Raw genomic sequence first — 17,245 nt, 5'->3', positions numbered from 1 at the left:
AACACAAGTGCCAAAAATGGTATCTCCTAAAACTACTAAAAGACAAGGTTTAAGTAGCTTGTTTTCCCAACCAGGTAGGGAACTATTAGAGCAGAGGACACTTGACTGAGTGCTTTTATATGTTTGTTGTCTCAAAACTTTTTACTGAATCAATAAAGCTGATTATTTTGATTTTTTATTGTTGCTGAAAATATACAGCAGAGAATACAACAAATTAAAGTAATAAATTTAGGACTTTTAAAAACTCTCATTTATTTTGGTAAGCCTAAAAAGCAAAAATTTGAGAGTTTCCATTTTAATGCTGACTATCCAATCTGTCCTGTTTTCAAATGCAAAAGTGCTTAAAACCAGCAAAGGCAAAACAAAATAGGACTTTACTGCCTTAGCCTTAACACTACATTGCTTGAAGCAGTCTTTTAATCCGTTAACTGACCTAAGAACATAGTCCTAGCACTTTGGGAGGCGGAGGCGGGCGTATCACGAGGTCAGGAGATCAAGACCATCCTGGCTAACACGGTGAAACCCCATTTCCGCTAAAAATACAAAAAAAAAAAAAAAAAAATTAGCCGGGTGTGGTGACGGGCGCCTGTAGTCCCAGCTACTCGGGAGGCTGAGGCAGGAGAATGGCATGAACCCGGGAGGCGGGGCTTGCAGTGAGCCGAGATGGCGCCACTGCACTCCAGCCTGGTCGACCGAGCGAGACTCCTGCGCTCCAGCCTGGGCGACCAAGCGAGACTCTGTCTCAAAAAAAAAAAAAAAAAAAAATTCTTGGTAAATCTTTGTTCACCATCAGATTTCATCCAAGTTTTCTCTGATCGATAAATATTCCACTTGAAAGACCCAATCTGATGGTACAGGTAGGGAAAGATAGAGCTAAATCTATAGCCTTTGGTTTTCTAATTTAGAACACTTTCTCCCCTCCCCACTCCAAGAATAGACCTAAAAAGTAGAAGTATAAAGATGTTCCACTTTTAATGCAGAAATGTAGACAATTAGCTAGTTATTACTGTCAGTTGTACCCTCCCACCACCTCAAAACAAGCTACATTCTTTAAATGTTCTAAGCAACTTCTAGTCATATTTATGCACATCAGCTTACACCCTATATGTGTGAAAAGTGGGATATTCTTTCAGCATCAACTTGTGATTTCATAATTGCTGAAATTCTTTAAAGGAATAAAAAGTTATAGACTGCTTTTGTGACAATAAAATCAAACTTTAATTGGGGAGCCAGATAATATTGCCTTTTCTTTCCAAAATTTTAATTTATACTTTTTAGTAAAAAACATAACACATTTCTCATTCATTTAACCAATTAATCCAAAGGAAAAAAGTGAAGTACTATAATCACAGGTACACTAACAAACACTTTTACAAAGACATTCAGAAATATTTGCAGCAGGTTTTATAAGACTCTGATATAAAACAAAGTAAAATAAAACGTTTTGAAATGGCAAAATCGGTTTACCTAGCCTGAATTGCTTCAAAGAGGCATTTGCACTTCTTGTCCTGGCTTAATAAAACAAAGTAAAATAAAACATTTTGAAATTTCAAAATCAGTTTAGCCTAAATTGCTTCAAAGAGGCATTTGCACTTCTTGTCCTGGCTTAAAAACAAACCCTGAAATTACTTTCTTTTATCCAAATCAATTGACCATATTAATCTGCATAAAGTCTATGAGGATACGTTTTGATAAATGCTATAAACACAAAATTAAGGCAAATCTGATAGTTATTGTCAAATAAATAGCACATTTAGAAGGGCCTTTGTTAATAAAATGCCTCTAATGTATCCAGAGGTATAGATTTCAAAGGGCAAGTCTGTACCTGTTGCACATCTGATTCTCACAGCATTCATGAAAGAGGAGACAATGATGTTCCCATTTCACTGAAAACTAAGGTGACTTGTTTAAGGTCATACAGTCCGATCAGTGGCACCAACACATTTATCAATGGCCTTGGAATACAGAGTACAGGGCTTCCTGTTGGTAGATTTACCTTACTAACCTCACGGAGATGTGATCCAAGTATCAAAACAAGTGTGAGTCCCTTCAGGTCTGGAAAATACTCCAGCCATAACAGGTGAAGAGGAAAGTCAGCTCAAGATTTGTCATATGCTACACAATTTACAGTAAAACACTGGGAAAAGCAGGAAGCTGATGTGAGGAAGGGGGAAGAATGATTTGAAAGATTACAAAATGGCAAAGTTCCTCCAAAACCTATAATAAGCTAAAACAAACTGGAAAAAAAAAAAAAAGGTCTTAATTGGGAAGCCAATATTCAGACCAAAGGAGGGAGTGGGAGGAGAAGATGTAGGAGGAAAGCAGGAAATTATCATCTTAACAGCTCAAAGGATTTGGCACATATCCATGTTATCTAAATAATCTTGAAATTTCTTTGAGGTAGACAAATGTTAGGAATAAGTTGAGTTCATGTAAAACAAAAGAAAGAAAAAGAAAAAAAAAGAGAAGGAAGCTCTACAATCCTTAGTTATTTGTAAAAACCTCTTTTACTAAAGTGCTTAGATGCCAGCCATTTTATTCCTACATTTAAAGGCTGACTGACATTAAATATCTTATAGGTAATGGACAGAAGCCAAGTTGGGCTTTAAAAAAGGCCTAAAAGCCTATCAAAGTTTACAGTACATTTCTAACTTTTTATACCTTCTTTACTTGGAAATTATTGTTTTCTCCTCCTTGTCCCTTGGTAAGCTCCTCCTCAGTTTTCAAGTCTGAGCTCAAATTCACTTCTCTTGCGAAGTATCCATGATTCCCTCAGTCAAATGCAGCACTCCTACTCCAAAAGTCCCACTACGCTCCAAGGTCGCTTTTGCTGTGTTGTGACTGTTTGCCTGCTTGTCTCCCCACTAGACTGCAAGCTACTCAAAAGGCAATCCTGCTTTTTCATTTTTAAGTCGTCAAGACACAGCACTCTGTGGGTACTCAAATTAATCAATAGTTCATCTTATTTACAATCTCTCGAGCAGCTCATTTTATGTTAGTTGCACAATCTGGAGGTCTGGAGTTCTTCACGTGAAATTTAATAAATTATCATGCAAGCTCATTTTTATTCCCATTTTTTTTACCCAGGGAGAATCAGTCTACCAGGGCAAATAATGAGGTTTCGACCTTAGTCCCTCTTCCCAACCCCATTTTTTAGTTACTTTCCTTTCATTAAAATATCCTTATGCACTTATGAATAAAACTAAGTCCCAAGAGGGCAACAAAATATAAGATTCTTAATGATACAAAAACAAATCTTTCTGATACTAGATCTTTTATACTAGAAAAATAAATTCTTGTGCTTGAACATCATTTTTAAGCACTTAGTGAATTGAGAATCTGAACTGCCACTTGAAATATTCCCGGGAAAGAAACATTATGAACCAAATGAAGGAACATAGCTATTCAAAGGGACATATTTTTGTACTTGTTTTGCTCCAATTTCTGCTACATAGACTGCTCCAGTCTTTCTGTCGACTTCTAGGAGATGTGGCAAAACTTGATCTGCTAGTTGGATTGTGCTGATCACAGAACACTCCCCAATGCTTCCCACTGGGGGTGCTGCTACAACTGAGAGCCTGCTAAGATTCAGCTGGGCCACAATCAAGTACTTCCCATCAGGAGTAAACCTAAGGAGGAAGACATTTAACATAATAAATGTCTGTGAAAAAACATAAGGGTATTTTTTTTCAACATTTTAATCCCCTACTGTGCCAAACAACAGTAGGCACCTACTTGCTGAATGATTCTTTTAAGAAGAATTTTAATTTGATCTAATTCTGTTTATGAAGGAATAAGATGTCCATGATGGTAAGCAAAGCCAAAGATTAGCTTAAATTTGTTAAAAGTATCAATATCATAGTCCACAAAATGAAATTAATGAAGAATTGATGTTAGGCTGGGTTTGATTTTTGTCCTGTTTAAACATTTACCAAATAAAGGCTAGAGGAGAGGTCTAGCATATGTTATTTCTTGTTTTCACTTTACCTGGCATCTGAAAATCTTGGATATCAAATTTCTCTGTATATTTCTATTTTCCCCTAATTCAAAATTAACAATAAATATTTTAAACTTTCAGCTAGCTATTCAGAGGAAGTGAGGCACATACACTAACTAAAACAAGCATTTTGCAATAAAATGAAACAATTACCTGACTGAAGAAGGTCCCTCTTCTGTGAAACAATTATTCCATGCTCCTAACCACTCCCCAGTGTCTTTATCAAATACTTGGATTCTTTTATTTCCTCGGTCAGCAACCCACACCTGAGAAACACACAAAAATGTCAATTGAAAAATATCCATGAGAAGAAAAAAGGGAAAAGAATGTTTATTTTCATTAGTTTCACCATACATTATCTCACTTAAGAGGATTCCAAAGAAGGTAGTTAAGTCCCATTTTCAGATGAGGAAAAACTAAAGTTCAGAAAGGTTGCCGTCTCTGAAGTGAGCTTACAAATGGGAGAGGCACAACCCAAAGCTGTCTTAACCCAAAGCTTATAATACTCTGTCTACTGTTCTAAATGTGTGAATAACTAAAAAGCTGGAGTACTCTACCATAATGCAGAGGATCAGTAGATAATGAAAACTGACAACATTCATTCATTCCTCTAACAAGCATTCATTTTTCAATGAGTACTACTGGCTTGTCAGCTCCTGGGCCAGGCAACATGACAAAGAAAAGCAGCCTTACTTCTCAAGAGCTCAATATAGCAGGATGTGAGGTATTCATTCATATTGCAGTATCATTAAACATGGGTTTACCTGCTATTACCAAGGTATGTACAGAGTGCTGAACCAACTAAAGAAGAAGCCTGAGGTATTTTAGCAACAAATAAAGAACAGTAATAGGTTTAATTTAGGTTTGTTATAGGCTGTAATGGGTTATTAAGGAACTTGTTCTAAGACAAGAAGTGAGATGCATTCTAAATGACATTTCATGGCCACATGCATGCAGCTTAAAGCATAAAGGGAAATGGTTTTTTTAATTTTTTTATTTTTATTTTTTGAGATGGAGTCTCGCTCTGTCACCCAGGCTGGAGTGCAGTGGCGCAGTCTCGGCTCACTGCAAGCTCCGCCTCCCGGGTACACGCCATTCTCCTGCCTCAGCCTCTCCGAGTAGCTGAGACTACAGGCGCCCACCACCACGCCCGGCTAATTTTTTTGTATTTTTAGTAGAGATGCGGTTTCACCATGGTCTCGATCTCCTGACCTCGTGATCTGCCCACCTTGGCCTCCCAAAGTGCTGGGATTACAAGCGTGAGCCACCGCACCCGGCAGGAAATGGTTTTTGATGACTTGTGGCCAGGGTTGTAGAGAGGTATGAAAGAATGGACTGGGGGTGGGTCAGTCCTCTTTACTTCTACCTCCCTGCTTTTGGTCCTTTGGATTTCTTGGGTTTGTGGATTGAGAGATAATTTCTTCACAGGTAACCCTGACTACAGCTTCATCAATATGTGTGAATTTTGGTAGCCATTGAATTAATCTCCAATCAGAAACAAATCAAAACTCACTACACCATTTAAGAAAGGTTGTTGATGCCAAAATAAAGCAATTTCTCAAGGTCTTTTCCTGATCTATGGTCCTTTAGTAAGGATAGGTTTTCTTAAAGAGTTTGAGACTAGTATCCCAGACAAATGACCAAGGAAGAAGTATAGTTTACACCCTAGGATGGAATGATACTTTAGATTGTTAGCATCATCTGTCCTGCTCAACACTCAATGAATTTTGATTATGGGAACTCCTGTTTAACACATAACAACAAGTCTGGAACTGACTAACCTTTCATATAGGGTTGTGGTGATGATTAAATGAGTTAATTATGTAAAATGCTCAGAACAGAATTGCTATTGTTATAAAACACAATTTTGTATAATTGACACTCTTTATCACTCAGGAATGCCAGAGTACCCCCATCAGATGATTTCCAAGGCCTTTTAGAAGGGCGTTCCTCACCATGATGAATTTACCTGGGTCGAGGTCTCGCATGTTCTGAAATTTGATTTTTTTTCTTAGCACACAATGAGTCACCCAAGCTCAGGAGGATAATGTGCAAAAGTTTAATTCAAAGTTTCCAGTTCGCAATTTATATACAAAGTTCACATGGTTGATTAACGTCTTATGGCAGATCATAAGATTTAATGATCAAAACATTCTCATTTTTGTCAATCAATTATGATTAGGAAGCCAAGTCATAATTAGAAGTTTGTTTGCTGAGCACTGAATCAGAAGTAGAAATGGATTAAATGCCTAATGGTATGAAGGCAAGTAGCCTAATGTACCCATTGTGTGTCAAGACATTTAGTCATTTAATAAATAAATATGACTACTATGTACTAGGCACAAAGAAATAAAGCAAAAGAGATTCAGTAAGCACTTTCAACAGCCTGACATCTATTAGGGGAGACAGACAAATGATTATAATATAGCATGACAGTTACTATGATACGAAGTACAGGCTGCTATAGGAAAAGAGGAGGAGAAACTAATATACAAATTTTTTGGTGGCAGTTTCGTTGTGAAAAGGTAACCTCAAAGAAGTGAGATCTATGCTTAGAAATTGAGTAAATGCAAAAGAGATAGTAGTGAGTAGGGTAGAAAAGAGAGAAACTGATTGAAATTTGTTGGCTAAAGCTTTCTGTTCCCTAAACAGTGTGGAGTTAGTGAGAACAAGAGTTTGCCTAGGTGACTCTTTTTCAGACTTCCAAGGTTAACCTCTCCCACTCCACTTTAGATCAGCACATTTTTTTCTTGAGAAGTGAAAAGATATTCAAACACTTTTAGTGGAGTTTTCCCAGTAAGAGGGCAACTTTTTCTTTCAGGTAACTTTATGTTCAGATCCATTATTTGTTCCTTCTATCCTTTTAAATGGTACAGGAAATCCATTTTGCTCCTTTCTAAATGTTTGGGGAACCCCCTCACTATAGGACTCAAACACTTGTAAGAAAGTATGTGTGCACACCCAGCCCCAGAGTAATTACCCAGACATACTCACTAACACACATGTATCCACATGCCCAGACACACATGTATACCACAATCTATATATACATGCCAAGACACACACACACACACACACACACACACATACACCCACAAACATATTCAGACACAAAGTCCCAGACACAATGACACTGTATTTTTACCCGACCAGCTGAATCAAGTGTAACACTGTGAGGTATGTTGAACTTAGCAGGCCCTGTCCCATTTTCTCCATGCAGCCAAAGGATCATGAAATCTATAAACGGTAAAAATATATAGTCAGAGCAACATATAGAATGTCTCATGCATTTGCATATTTTATGAAACAGGTTACAAAGAACTATTTAATTACACCGCTGGTTCACTTGACTATGCTTTCTCGGCTTTCCTGTCTATATGCCCATTTGCCCATTTCTTACAGTTTTTTTTTTAAAGTTCCTTCTCTGCTTTAGGGAATTAATCTACTTCTTTAATTATTATCTCCACTTGAATTTTTCATGACTGCTTCAAAATCATTGTTTAGGGTTTATGCCATCCTCTCCCTAAAACTGGTTCCCCTTCCCAACTTATCTGTTACTTGATATTAGTATTCCACAGACCTTAAAAATTCACATTATGATTTTACCGTCTATCTGCTTTATTACGCACTACGGTGGGTTCAACCGTGGTCCTTTAAAAAGATGTCCAAGTCCTAACTCCTGATACCTGGGAATGTGATGCTATTTGGAAATAGTTTTTGCAGATAAAATTAAATTAGGGATCTCATGAGATCATCCTGGATTTAGGGTGGGCCCTAAATCCTTATTAAGAGAAAGAAGGGAAAGACTGGAGGCACAAAAACACACAGAGAAGAAGGGGCCGCCATGTGAATATGGAGACAGACATCAGAGTTTTGCTGCCACAAGCCAAGGAATGCTTGAGCCACCAGAAACTAGAAGCGGCAAGGCAGGCCCTTTAGAGTGAGCACAGTCTACCAGATTTCTGACTTCTGGATTCCAAAACTGTGAGAATAAATTTATGTTGTTTAAAGCCACGCAGTTTGTGGCAATTTGTTACGGCAACCACAGGAAACTAATACACTTATATTCAATCTGTCTCCTAGATTTCGTTGTTTCTTTCATTGAATTTTTTGGATTCTTGCTTTATCCTTACTCTACATTTCCCTTTCAACTGTTATCAACCAAATTCAGTTACTAATTGATAAATTGACTACACAGCCTCCAAATGACAGAGCTCACTTGAAGTAGATCCTAAAAGAATGTCTTATAAAACCTGCTGTTGTAACATCACTTTTCTACTAGGAAAACCTCAAAAATGTTATAGGCAAAAACATGGCTTTAATAATCCTCAAATAAGACTTCAGAAACATCCCAAATTGTATTTTCTGCTCCTGAAAAAGTGCATCTTCACCTTCTTTCCTGCTAATAAATGCCTGTAGACCATGCATGATAAACCCTCCATGAATGTTCCATCTATCCTCCCTTCTCCTCCCACCAAAACTAGTTTAGTTCAATAACTACTTCCTTCATGATATCTTGTTCTATTTCTCCAGGCAATTTAGTTTCTCCTCCTAAGTCCATTTTGCTTTAAGAATCAATAGCATAGACTACATTTCATTGTTTCAATACATAATAGATCTGCACCTCCTGATACTAGAGAGGACACAGAAAGGGCACTCAATAAAATGCTTGCTGATTAATCAGCCTGTAGGATACTTGAGTCTGGGATTCTAGGTTTCTAATTTCTACATGCTTAATTAAATAGGATACACACTTATCTCCTGAGCCCACTAGAAATTCTCATACTGTTGCCAGTTACTTTTGGAGGAATCTCCTGGCCTTTGGTGAAGAATAAGTGGGCCTGTTATCAGGATCATTTATTGTGGGCAATCATACCCATCTGTTTTTCAGTTTTCTCGTAGTAATACACTTAGCTCTTTACACACCGCTTCATACACAACACTTAAAACATTATACCAAGTATCGAACAAATTAAAATCAATTTATAATATTTTTATAATACCATAAACAAGTAATGTACCTTGGGACAGTTTGATCAATCTGTTATTCAATCCTCCATCTCCATCCACAATGTAAATATCTCCTGTGTCCTCTACATATAATTCTGCTGGGTTATCAAACTGCAAAGGATTCAAACTAGTGCCTTTTTTGCCTGGAGTACCCAAGACTTGAACAAGATCACCAAAAGAACTGTATTTTTTAACAGTATGACCAAAGAATCCTATAAAGATAGATATGTACATCTCACAAATAAAACCACTATACAAACATTCAGATTTTTCAAGTAAGCTAAGAGCAAAAATTTGATAGAAGTAAATAATAACAAATAGGTGATAGGCTTAGGAAATTACATATAATTGACAAGCACTATAGCTTCTTCGTAAATTACAGCCAAATTTGATCACGAATTAAAATCTCCATTAGTCCAAAATAAGCGGATTCTAAATTCAAATAAATAACATCCCCATAATTGACTCATTATACAGGAAACTCAGAATGCTAACAAAGTATTGGTGCACCATTTTCTTTTTTAATCTTATGACCTTGAATAAGCATTGCTTATGAAAGGAAATCAAGAAGAAAATGTAAAGGGAACAACTTATATTTGAAACTGTTATTTCAATCACTCACATACAGACCTTAAATTTCAGTAAGTCAACAAAAACGTTCTCTATGGTACAGATTTTTTTTTTAACTGCATTTTCACCTTGTGGAGACATTCAAAATTCAACCCCTCAACTTTTCTTTGCTAAGAAGAAAATAATCTTTGTAAATCATGAGTATCTTATTTTCTCACGTTAAAATTTCTTTAAGTTAAAATTATCTTACAAGCAAGAGCATAAAGCAGACTACTAATAAGGGAATATCATAAAGCAGTGAACAGAAATCAATTTGAAGGTACATATGCCAAATTAATTGATAGGTATTTAAAAGACAAACTGGATATATTGAGCATACCAGAAAGAAAGTGAATCAGCTTGCATTACAATTCTATGTTAAATAATTTATTTACTATTACACTTTTAGACAGTTGAGCTAAAGTTCATAGCAATAAAAAACACATAAGCCTCCAAGTTTCTAAAAACTAGCAAAAAAGACTAATAAAAAATTTTCTCAAAAAAAAAAGGCTAATTTGTAGCCATATTTTTCATTAGAGGAAATTTATTCCTTTGGGAAATAGGAATATAAAACTGTCTTCAGATCTCTGGGTAGAAAATTAGCTGTAATGGAAAAAATGAAGAGATCGTCTGTGCTCTTTTTATTTCTGGGAATCAAGGAAGTCTTATTTTTAAAAATCACATGAATAAAATGAACTCAAAGAAATGGTCTTTAACAGTGGATCTTCAGGAAAAAAGTGAAAATAGACTCTCATTATAGTATTAACAATTCACTCAGTGATAATCTATAGACTTTTTGTGGTTGAACCAGATTCATACTATGTAAAACACAGCATGAAATAAATGGGCCACCAGCTGAGGCCCAGAAATCTTATGGGTTCTGAGAACAGCTGTGATAATGGCACTACTTACAGAAACTGAGAACTCATTATCTCTAAAAAATGGTATCTGAATCAGCCAGGACTGTAGAATCAGGATGTCCCTCAATTCAAGAACATAACTGGGCCAAGGAATACTAGAAATAATGTCTTTATAATCCCATTTCTTCCTGAATTCCTAGGGTAATGCCAGGATATCTCAGGTATTGCCTTGTCTTAAGCTACAGCCACAGGTGAATTGTTTCTCTGAAAACTTTCTCCATAGCTGCACATTCAGTTGTGCTCACTTCATTTTTCAGCTTTTTCTACTAAAAATATTTGATGGCAGGAAGATTTCAGACATGCTTCAGTCAGTAGAATTTCAAAAACATTAACAACAGTTTCTGCAATCTTGGCACTTTGAGCAACAAAGCAGTTACGATTTCACAATCTTTTATGAAAGAAAACTGGAAAAGGAAAATAAGAGTCAAGGATTCCAGTCATTGCTTTCAGAGACTGCCACTGTATTTGGCTTCAGTTTAGAGTTATTTAATCTGAGAAGAGCAACTGATGCTTTAAAGAGGAAAAGACCCTAGACAAGTTCAAGGAAAGATCATATTAACAGGCTCCTTGTCAAATTTCTTTCTTTTTTTTTTTTTTTTTTTGACACGGAGTGTCGCTGTGTCACCCAGGCTGGAGTGCAGTGGCGCGATCTCGGCTCACTGCAAGCTCCGCCTCCCGGGTTCACGCCATTCTCCTGCCTCAGCCTCCCCAGTAGCTGCGACTAAAGGCGCCCGCCACCACGCCTGGCTGATTTTTTTTTTTTTTTTTTTGTATTTTTAGTGGAGACGGGGGTTTCACCGTGTTGGCCAGGATCGTCTCGATCTCCTGACCTCGTGATCCGCCCGCCTAGGCCTCCCAAAGTGCTGGGATTACAGGCGTGAGCCACCGCGTCCAGCCCTTGTCAAATTTCTTAATTCCACAGAAGTACAATATAAAGTTTGTTAAAAACATGTGATTTCATGAATCGTTAAAGAAATTACAATTAGATTCAGCAACTCTGATTTTAAACAATACAAACAAGGACATGTGCAAAGATGTGATTTCCAGTAAGATAATTTAATAGATATTACTATACATACCACTTCCTACATCCGTGATCCAGACGGATTGTTCATATAGAGTACTGGCTGCAAATATACCATGAGGTGTGTCAACTGTATAATTCCAGGCTCGTAGGAAATATCCATCCTCTGTGAACACTAATATCTTTGGGATGTTATCCCCTCTCTGAAGGTATACAAAAAATAACTTCTTAGGATCAGTTTAAAGGAAAGGTAATCTGTATCTTGGCGAAGAAAAAAAATCACTGAGAATTTTACTACAAAAACCACTTTCAAAATCTAACATATCTTTCACATTCGAAACCAAAATACTTGAGACCAACTCAAAAATAAATTGCACAATTAGCATGATATAAACGCATATGGTCACTTACTACAGCAAGACAGGAAGGCTGTTACTTCGTTTGTGTTCATAATTTTTTTAAATCTCTATTTACTTACTTGACCTATGTAAACCAATCCATTGAGGGAGTCAACTGCAACACAAAATGTTGTTCCGGTAAAATATTCTGGGTGCTTAGGCCAACCCACATCCAGCCGGTAAAGAATTTTCTCAGTTCTCCAGGAAACTGCAAAAGTAAAGTTCCTCAAAACCTTAAACAAAATCAGACAATTCAGATTTAGTTTACCCTCTAGGTAAGAACAGAAAAAGGGCGAGGGGGCGGGTAACAGGGCTTATTTTTAAGCATGCCTTGACAACTAGAAGTTTGCTGGACTGAAATAATTCCAAAGAAATGAGCTTAGATGCCTAAAGACCAACACGACCACAATACAAGTCTGCAAATTATTTGAGGATGTAGTAAGAGTTGGGAAAGAGGAAAATGGCGATGTAACATACACAAATTTTTAAACTCAAAGGGTCAAGGCAGTCTGGACCCAGGTGCAGGCTTTGAGACAAGCTACTGAGGCAACCAGGGCCTGCCACCTCCATGCCACGACCGTGGCGACGCCTCCCAACAGGGCCATCCGCACACCCGACAGTCCTTTCCTCACTACCCAACTCACTGGAGAGCCACAAAAACGCGAATGCAAAACCAAAAATGCAAGAAAGAAGCCAGCACCGGCTACGCAGACCCAGAATCTCGCCATGACCAGACGGGAAGCCAGGCGAGGGAGGGTCTGCAGGTGTCTGGGGGAGGACCTGACAGCCTCAGGCTGCAACGGTTTGCAGCGGCACAGAAGGTCTGCCCGGGGCCCGAAGACGCTATCTCCGGTTTCCCCTCCCTGGATGCACGAGCTTTGAGTACGAAAGCTCAAAGAACAGAGACCAGGGCGAATGAAAATCACACAAGACCAGTTCCGGACTTCGTGTGCATTTCGGGGTCCCCGCCCTCATGTCAGGTGCTTCGGGCTGACCCAGTGACCACCCTTTCCCGCCCTCAGGGCAGTCCGCGCCGCTGACTTCCAGTGGCCACCAAAGTATGGGCGCCCGTAGATATGCCTTAATGGCTCGCCATTTATTCTTTTTAATCCAGACGGCAAAATCAAAACATTGCACACTCAGACACGAGGTATGGTGGGGATGTCATTCAAAATAATGACCGCTAGGCTTCGGGAAGGATTTTTGCCACATCCTATTCCTACCATCCAGGCATCCGCTATGGATGCCTATATTCCCACACCAGGACCCCACCTCTGGCTTTCAGGAAAGAGGGGCCCAAGCTGGCGGCGCAGTGTTGAGTTTACTTGGGCGCGACTGGCTTTATTGTAGGTCCCCATGAGCTGGTGGGGGCTGTAGGGGTAACCAGGCAGGGCGCTTGGCGCTGTTGGGGCTGCGTTTTTCCGGAGTCCCCCTATGCGAGGCCGTGCTCCTCTTCGCCCGGCTCCCGGTGCTCCCCAGCCGCCGGCCCGCTCCCGGAAGCTGCAGCAGCTGGTAACAAAGAGCCTGCCGGGCCGCCTGCCGCCGGGGCCGAGGTATCCAGGAGTCGGGCGGAGTGGCTGGGGATGAGCGCGAGCCGGACCATGCGTCCGGGTTCGCGGCGGTGAGGGTCGCGGCCGGCGGCCGAGGCGCAGGTGCGGGTCGAGAGACCGGCGCCTCCCTCCCCGCCGCCCGTGGACTCTGAGCGCAGGTGTTTCTACTCTGCCGGCCGCTCCACCTGGGAAAGCGGCTTCAAGAGCTACCTCTGGCGGCACCTGGCCCTCAGCTGCAGGGAAACCGCACTCAAACCTGCCGCCGAGCCCGGGTTTTTCTGCAAAACTCAGAGGACCTGGCTCTTGCCCGAGGTGCCCTGAACCATTGTGTGAATAAGCTGGGGAAGCCTGACTGGAGTGTTTTTTCTTTTTAATAAAAAAAGTTTTTCTGAGTCTCAGTTTTTAGAAATTTTTTTGCGAAGTTTGCAATACTCTCTACCTCTTCGCATCCTCTCTTGCTCGTGGAGTCTTTTTCCTTCTCAGCTATAAATATTTTTTACTATCGGCGGAGCAGACCAGGGATGAACGTCTTTTAATTGCAAGTATAACTGTTAAAACCACGTCGGGATAGTAGTCAAGATGGATAAAAAGTCCTTTGAAATGGTGCTGGATGAAATTAGAAAGGTAATTACACTCGATTCCATGAATTATTTTATGAGATGAATTCTCGTGATTTAGACTCTCTTTGAGGTACTGTATGGAGATTGTGCAGAATAAGGGTCCTAGGATTGCCAAATTGGTTTGAATTCTCACGTGTAATGGAGGAGTTTATATCTTGATACGTTTCCAGTACAAATAGAAATTAAGTTACGTTAACGCCACATTTGAGACTCAGCACGGTGTCGTGGGAATTACATTTGTAAAGCCCTCGGTTCCGAAGCCGGCTTTACAAATCCGTAATAGCTCTGTACTTTTGGGTAAGTGGTTTAATATTTTTGAGTTTGTTGCCTCATCTTTCAGTAACACAAGAGTGACTGAAAACGAGAGGTAATACGCAGAAAGTTTCTTTTATGGTAGTTATTATGATGGGGTTTTCAAATCTAAGCATAAGGTAGAGTATATTTGTTGCGTTGGCCATGCAAAATTCGTGTCCTGATGGTAAGTGTGGCATTAAGTTTAAAGTCACGTTCTTAGGAATTGGCCGTCAATAACTTGAGCTTCAAAACTTTTTTCTCCTGCTTTCCAAGTTTTTGCTGCTTTTTGAGGCTGTTGTGTGGATCCCATTTCCCAGAGTGAACCAGACAGCAACAATTCTGGAAGGTAGTCTTGAGCCTAACAATATCTCAAGCACAAAAATACCGAGAAGTTACTTATTTTAAAATGTAAGGACTTGATGTACCATTGTTACATCAACACACGGTGCTTTCCTTCGGCCTTCCGGGCAATTATTCTTTCGTCAGTTGCATGCCTTTACGACCCTTGACTGAAACGGAAGAAATTGTTGCCTTGTGCTCTGGTGCTTATTTCAGTTTCCAAAGCTATTATTAAAATTGTCTCTGGTCTTGCTGTTTTGCTTTGTTTTTATACAGCTTTTTTCTTTTTTCAAATTGACGTGTTTAAGTTTTCATATTTGATGATACTGAACATTCTTTTTTGAACAAGTTCTGCTTTTGCAAACCTAAGTGTCCAATTAATTTTTGAAATAAAATATTGGTTTGCTAATTATATGCCTAGAAATTTGTCACAATTTGTTCTTGGGCTGATTTTTAATTACTTTTCATGAGAAAATAATTGATAAGTCAAAGTAGACCAGCAGATTTTTACTTTTGGAAGATACAGGGTCTCAGTGTGCATATTCTCTTCCTGGTGTCATAAAAACGTCACAGTAAATTCTAAAGAGGGGAATAGGAAATTTTCCAGATATGAAAGTCTTGTTCACATGAGATGGCAACTTAAGTCTGTATTTCTGGTCAGCAGTTAAAATATATGTTTTGCTGGCTTTGCCGAGTGATTAGATACATCAACATTGTCATGGTCTATTAAAATGGAATAAAATATTGGCATATCTAAATATGAGCATTACTACTGATTTTCTTAAAAATTGTTCTTTGTAAATGTAAGTCAGTTTGAACCAGGTCACCTCTTGAGTATCACAGTGAGTTTATATGATAGATAATACTGATTGTCACTACTGTCATTTAAAACAGAGGCATATAAGAAGCCACTAGCAGAAGAACTGGGAAAGGGAGTAGAAAGGGGGAAAAAGCAATGGTTAACTGATTATTCAAAAAGGAGGGAATAATAGCTATTAATTAGTGAGCACTTACTTTGTGAGCCTGTTTTTAAGCACTTTCTCCAGTCATTATTTGTTTTGATTCTCCTTACAACGCATGAGGTGTAGGCACTGTACTTCTTACTTATAGCTGGCGGCCTATTCTCTGTGAGGTTAACTAGTCAGCTCAAGACTCCCCAGGTGGTAAGTTGGGGGCTGGGGGCAGTATTCAAACTATGCTTGCAGAGCACCATGCTGTCCTGCCTGGGGTTACAGCTGGGCCTCTCAGGCATTGATGGAAGAATTGAGATGTGACTTGGCATCAGTACAATCCAAGACTTTGTTCAGAAGCTTGTATTTGACTGTGTCCGATTATTACATTGATAATAAAACTCCTAGGAATACATTATTTAGAATGCCATTTTCTCCCTTTTCAGTGAATATTGAACTACTGAGCACCCAGGATATTTCAGTTGACTGGTCATAATACTTTCCCCTAGCAGAATGATATATGTGAAAAATATGAATATTAAAATTATTTTGTAGTACAAGCAAAGGGATTAGTTCATTTTTAATGATTAGTGGCTACTGACTTAAGATAACTGTTTCCATCTCTAAGCTGAGCAAATAGCTGCAAGGGGAGCATGTGTGATTTGGTGGACTCTAGATAGTGCTGCATCAAAGCCACCAACTTCTCTCTCACCCACTGATAGATTCCGAAAAGGAAAGGAACCATCACTTACTGAATACCTGTTATATGTCACATCTAATGTCCATTATTATAGTTTTCATAGTAATTCTTTGAGGTTGGTGAATGGTGTTCCCTCTATGAATGAGGACGCTCAAAGGGAATTAAAATGCCTCTCAAAGTCTACACTGCCAGTTAGTGGCAGGCACAGACATTGAATTCAGGGCTTCTTGCATTCTTATGTCCCTGTAGAAATACTGAGAGCCTCAACTAGACCTTGTCTTATTCTTGCTTCTCTGTCACTTAGCACATAGTAGATATTCAATAATTGATGAATGAGTAACATCTGATATGTTTAATCTTAAAAATGACAATTTGGATTTGGAATGTTTTGAAACTCTTTAATTACATATTTAGGAATTCTAAATGTTATGTATACTAATGTTGAATCATATCTATTACAATTTTATTACCTTTCTTTGTAGAAGTTGGTAGGGAAGCCCAGCAGATCTTCCTGCTTGCTCAGTGTGTCCCTCACAGTATGGAACCTGGAAAGGTGTAAGGAAGGGCCTCTCACCACAGTGACCTTAGTTCCTCTGAATGACAGGGCTGAAGTAGACCTGCCACTGTTGAGTTGCTTGGGCAGTTTTGATAGATGTATATTACTGTGCTGCTTACGTATATTAATGCTTTTTTACTCTGTGTGTGTGTGTTTTTTTTTTAGGCTGTTTTGACAGAATACAAATTAAAAGCAATTGAATATGTGCATGGATACTTTTCTAGTGAACAGGTATTCCTCATTATTTGTTTAAACAAAGCTTTCTTTTTATACCAATG

The 17,245-nt window shown here is 38.8% G+C and overlaps 2 protein-coding genes across 6 annotated transcripts in view; one reads left to right on the top strand and one right to left on the bottom strand.

The window, feature by feature from the left end:
- Positions 1–1,194: 1,194 nt before the first annotated feature.
- Positions 1,195–13,013, bottom strand: NHLRC3 (NHL repeat containing 3). 4 transcript variants are annotated; one of them, XM_003806912.5, is made up of 7 exons: positions 12,603–13,013; positions 12,039–12,191; positions 11,616–11,763; positions 9,019–9,219; positions 7,143–7,234; positions 4,151–4,263; positions 1,195–3,629 (listed from the first exon to the last, which is right to left on the bottom strand). In XM_003806912.5, exons 1-7 carry the CDS (start codon positions 12,684–12,686, stop codon positions 3,377–3,379), a joined length of 1,044 nt encoding a protein of 347 aa, XP_003806960.1. In that variant the 5' UTR covers positions 12,687–13,013; the 3' UTR covers positions 1,195–3,376. The 4 variants fall into 4 exon arrangements, with proteins under 4 accessions (XP_003806960.1, XP_008957095.1, XP_003806961.1 ...); XM_008958847.4 differs by lacking the exon at positions 12,603–13,013 and adding an exon at positions 12,436–12,561; XM_003806913.5 differs by lacking the exon at positions 9,019–9,219 and having other exon boundaries at positions 12,603–12,732.
- A 257-nt stretch (positions 13,014–13,270) lies between these two features.
- Positions 13,271–17,245, top strand: part of PROSER1 (proline and serine rich 1) — a 28,508-nt gene continuing 24,533 nt past the window's right edge. Inside the window, exons 1-2 of one of the 2 annotated variants that reach the window (XM_003806910.5) lie at positions 13,271–14,132; positions 17,133–17,198. In XM_003806910.5, coding sequence (XP_003806958.2) covers positions 14,088–14,132; positions 17,133–17,198 — 111 coding nt within the window. In that variant the 5' untranslated portion in view covers positions 13,271–14,087. The remainder of the gene's footprint in view (positions 14,133–17,132; positions 17,199–17,245) is intronic. The other variant, XM_034936617.3, reaches the window with a different exon arrangement.

This window comes from Pan paniscus, chromosome 14 (genome assembly GCF_029289425.2).
Source record: "Pan paniscus chromosome 14, NHGRI_mPanPan1-v2.0_pri, whole genome shotgun sequence".
Classification (NCBI taxonomy): domain Eukaryota; kingdom Metazoa; phylum Chordata; class Mammalia; order Primates; family Hominidae; genus Pan; species Pan paniscus.
Note: the sequence above shows the minus strand (reverse complement) of the source record. Positions and strands in the feature narration are given on the sequence as shown.

What these genes read in the sequence shown, in the direction of transcription:
- NHLRC3 (XM_008958847.4), bottom strand. Translation starts at nt 12,528, where the DNA reads ATGGAGGTGGCAGGCCCTGGTTGCCTCAGTAGCTTGTCTCAAAGCCTG. An exon ending in GATTGGTTTACATAGGTCAA is followed by an intron (nt 11,764 to 12,038) that starts GTAAGTAAATAG and finishes GTATACCTTCAG; the next exon opens with AGAGGGGATAACATCCCAAA. An exon ending in CACTTGATTCAGCTGGTCGG is followed by an intron (nt 4,264 to 7,142) that starts GTAAAAATACAG and finishes TGTGTTTCTCAG; the next exon opens with GTGTGGGTTGCTGACCGAGG.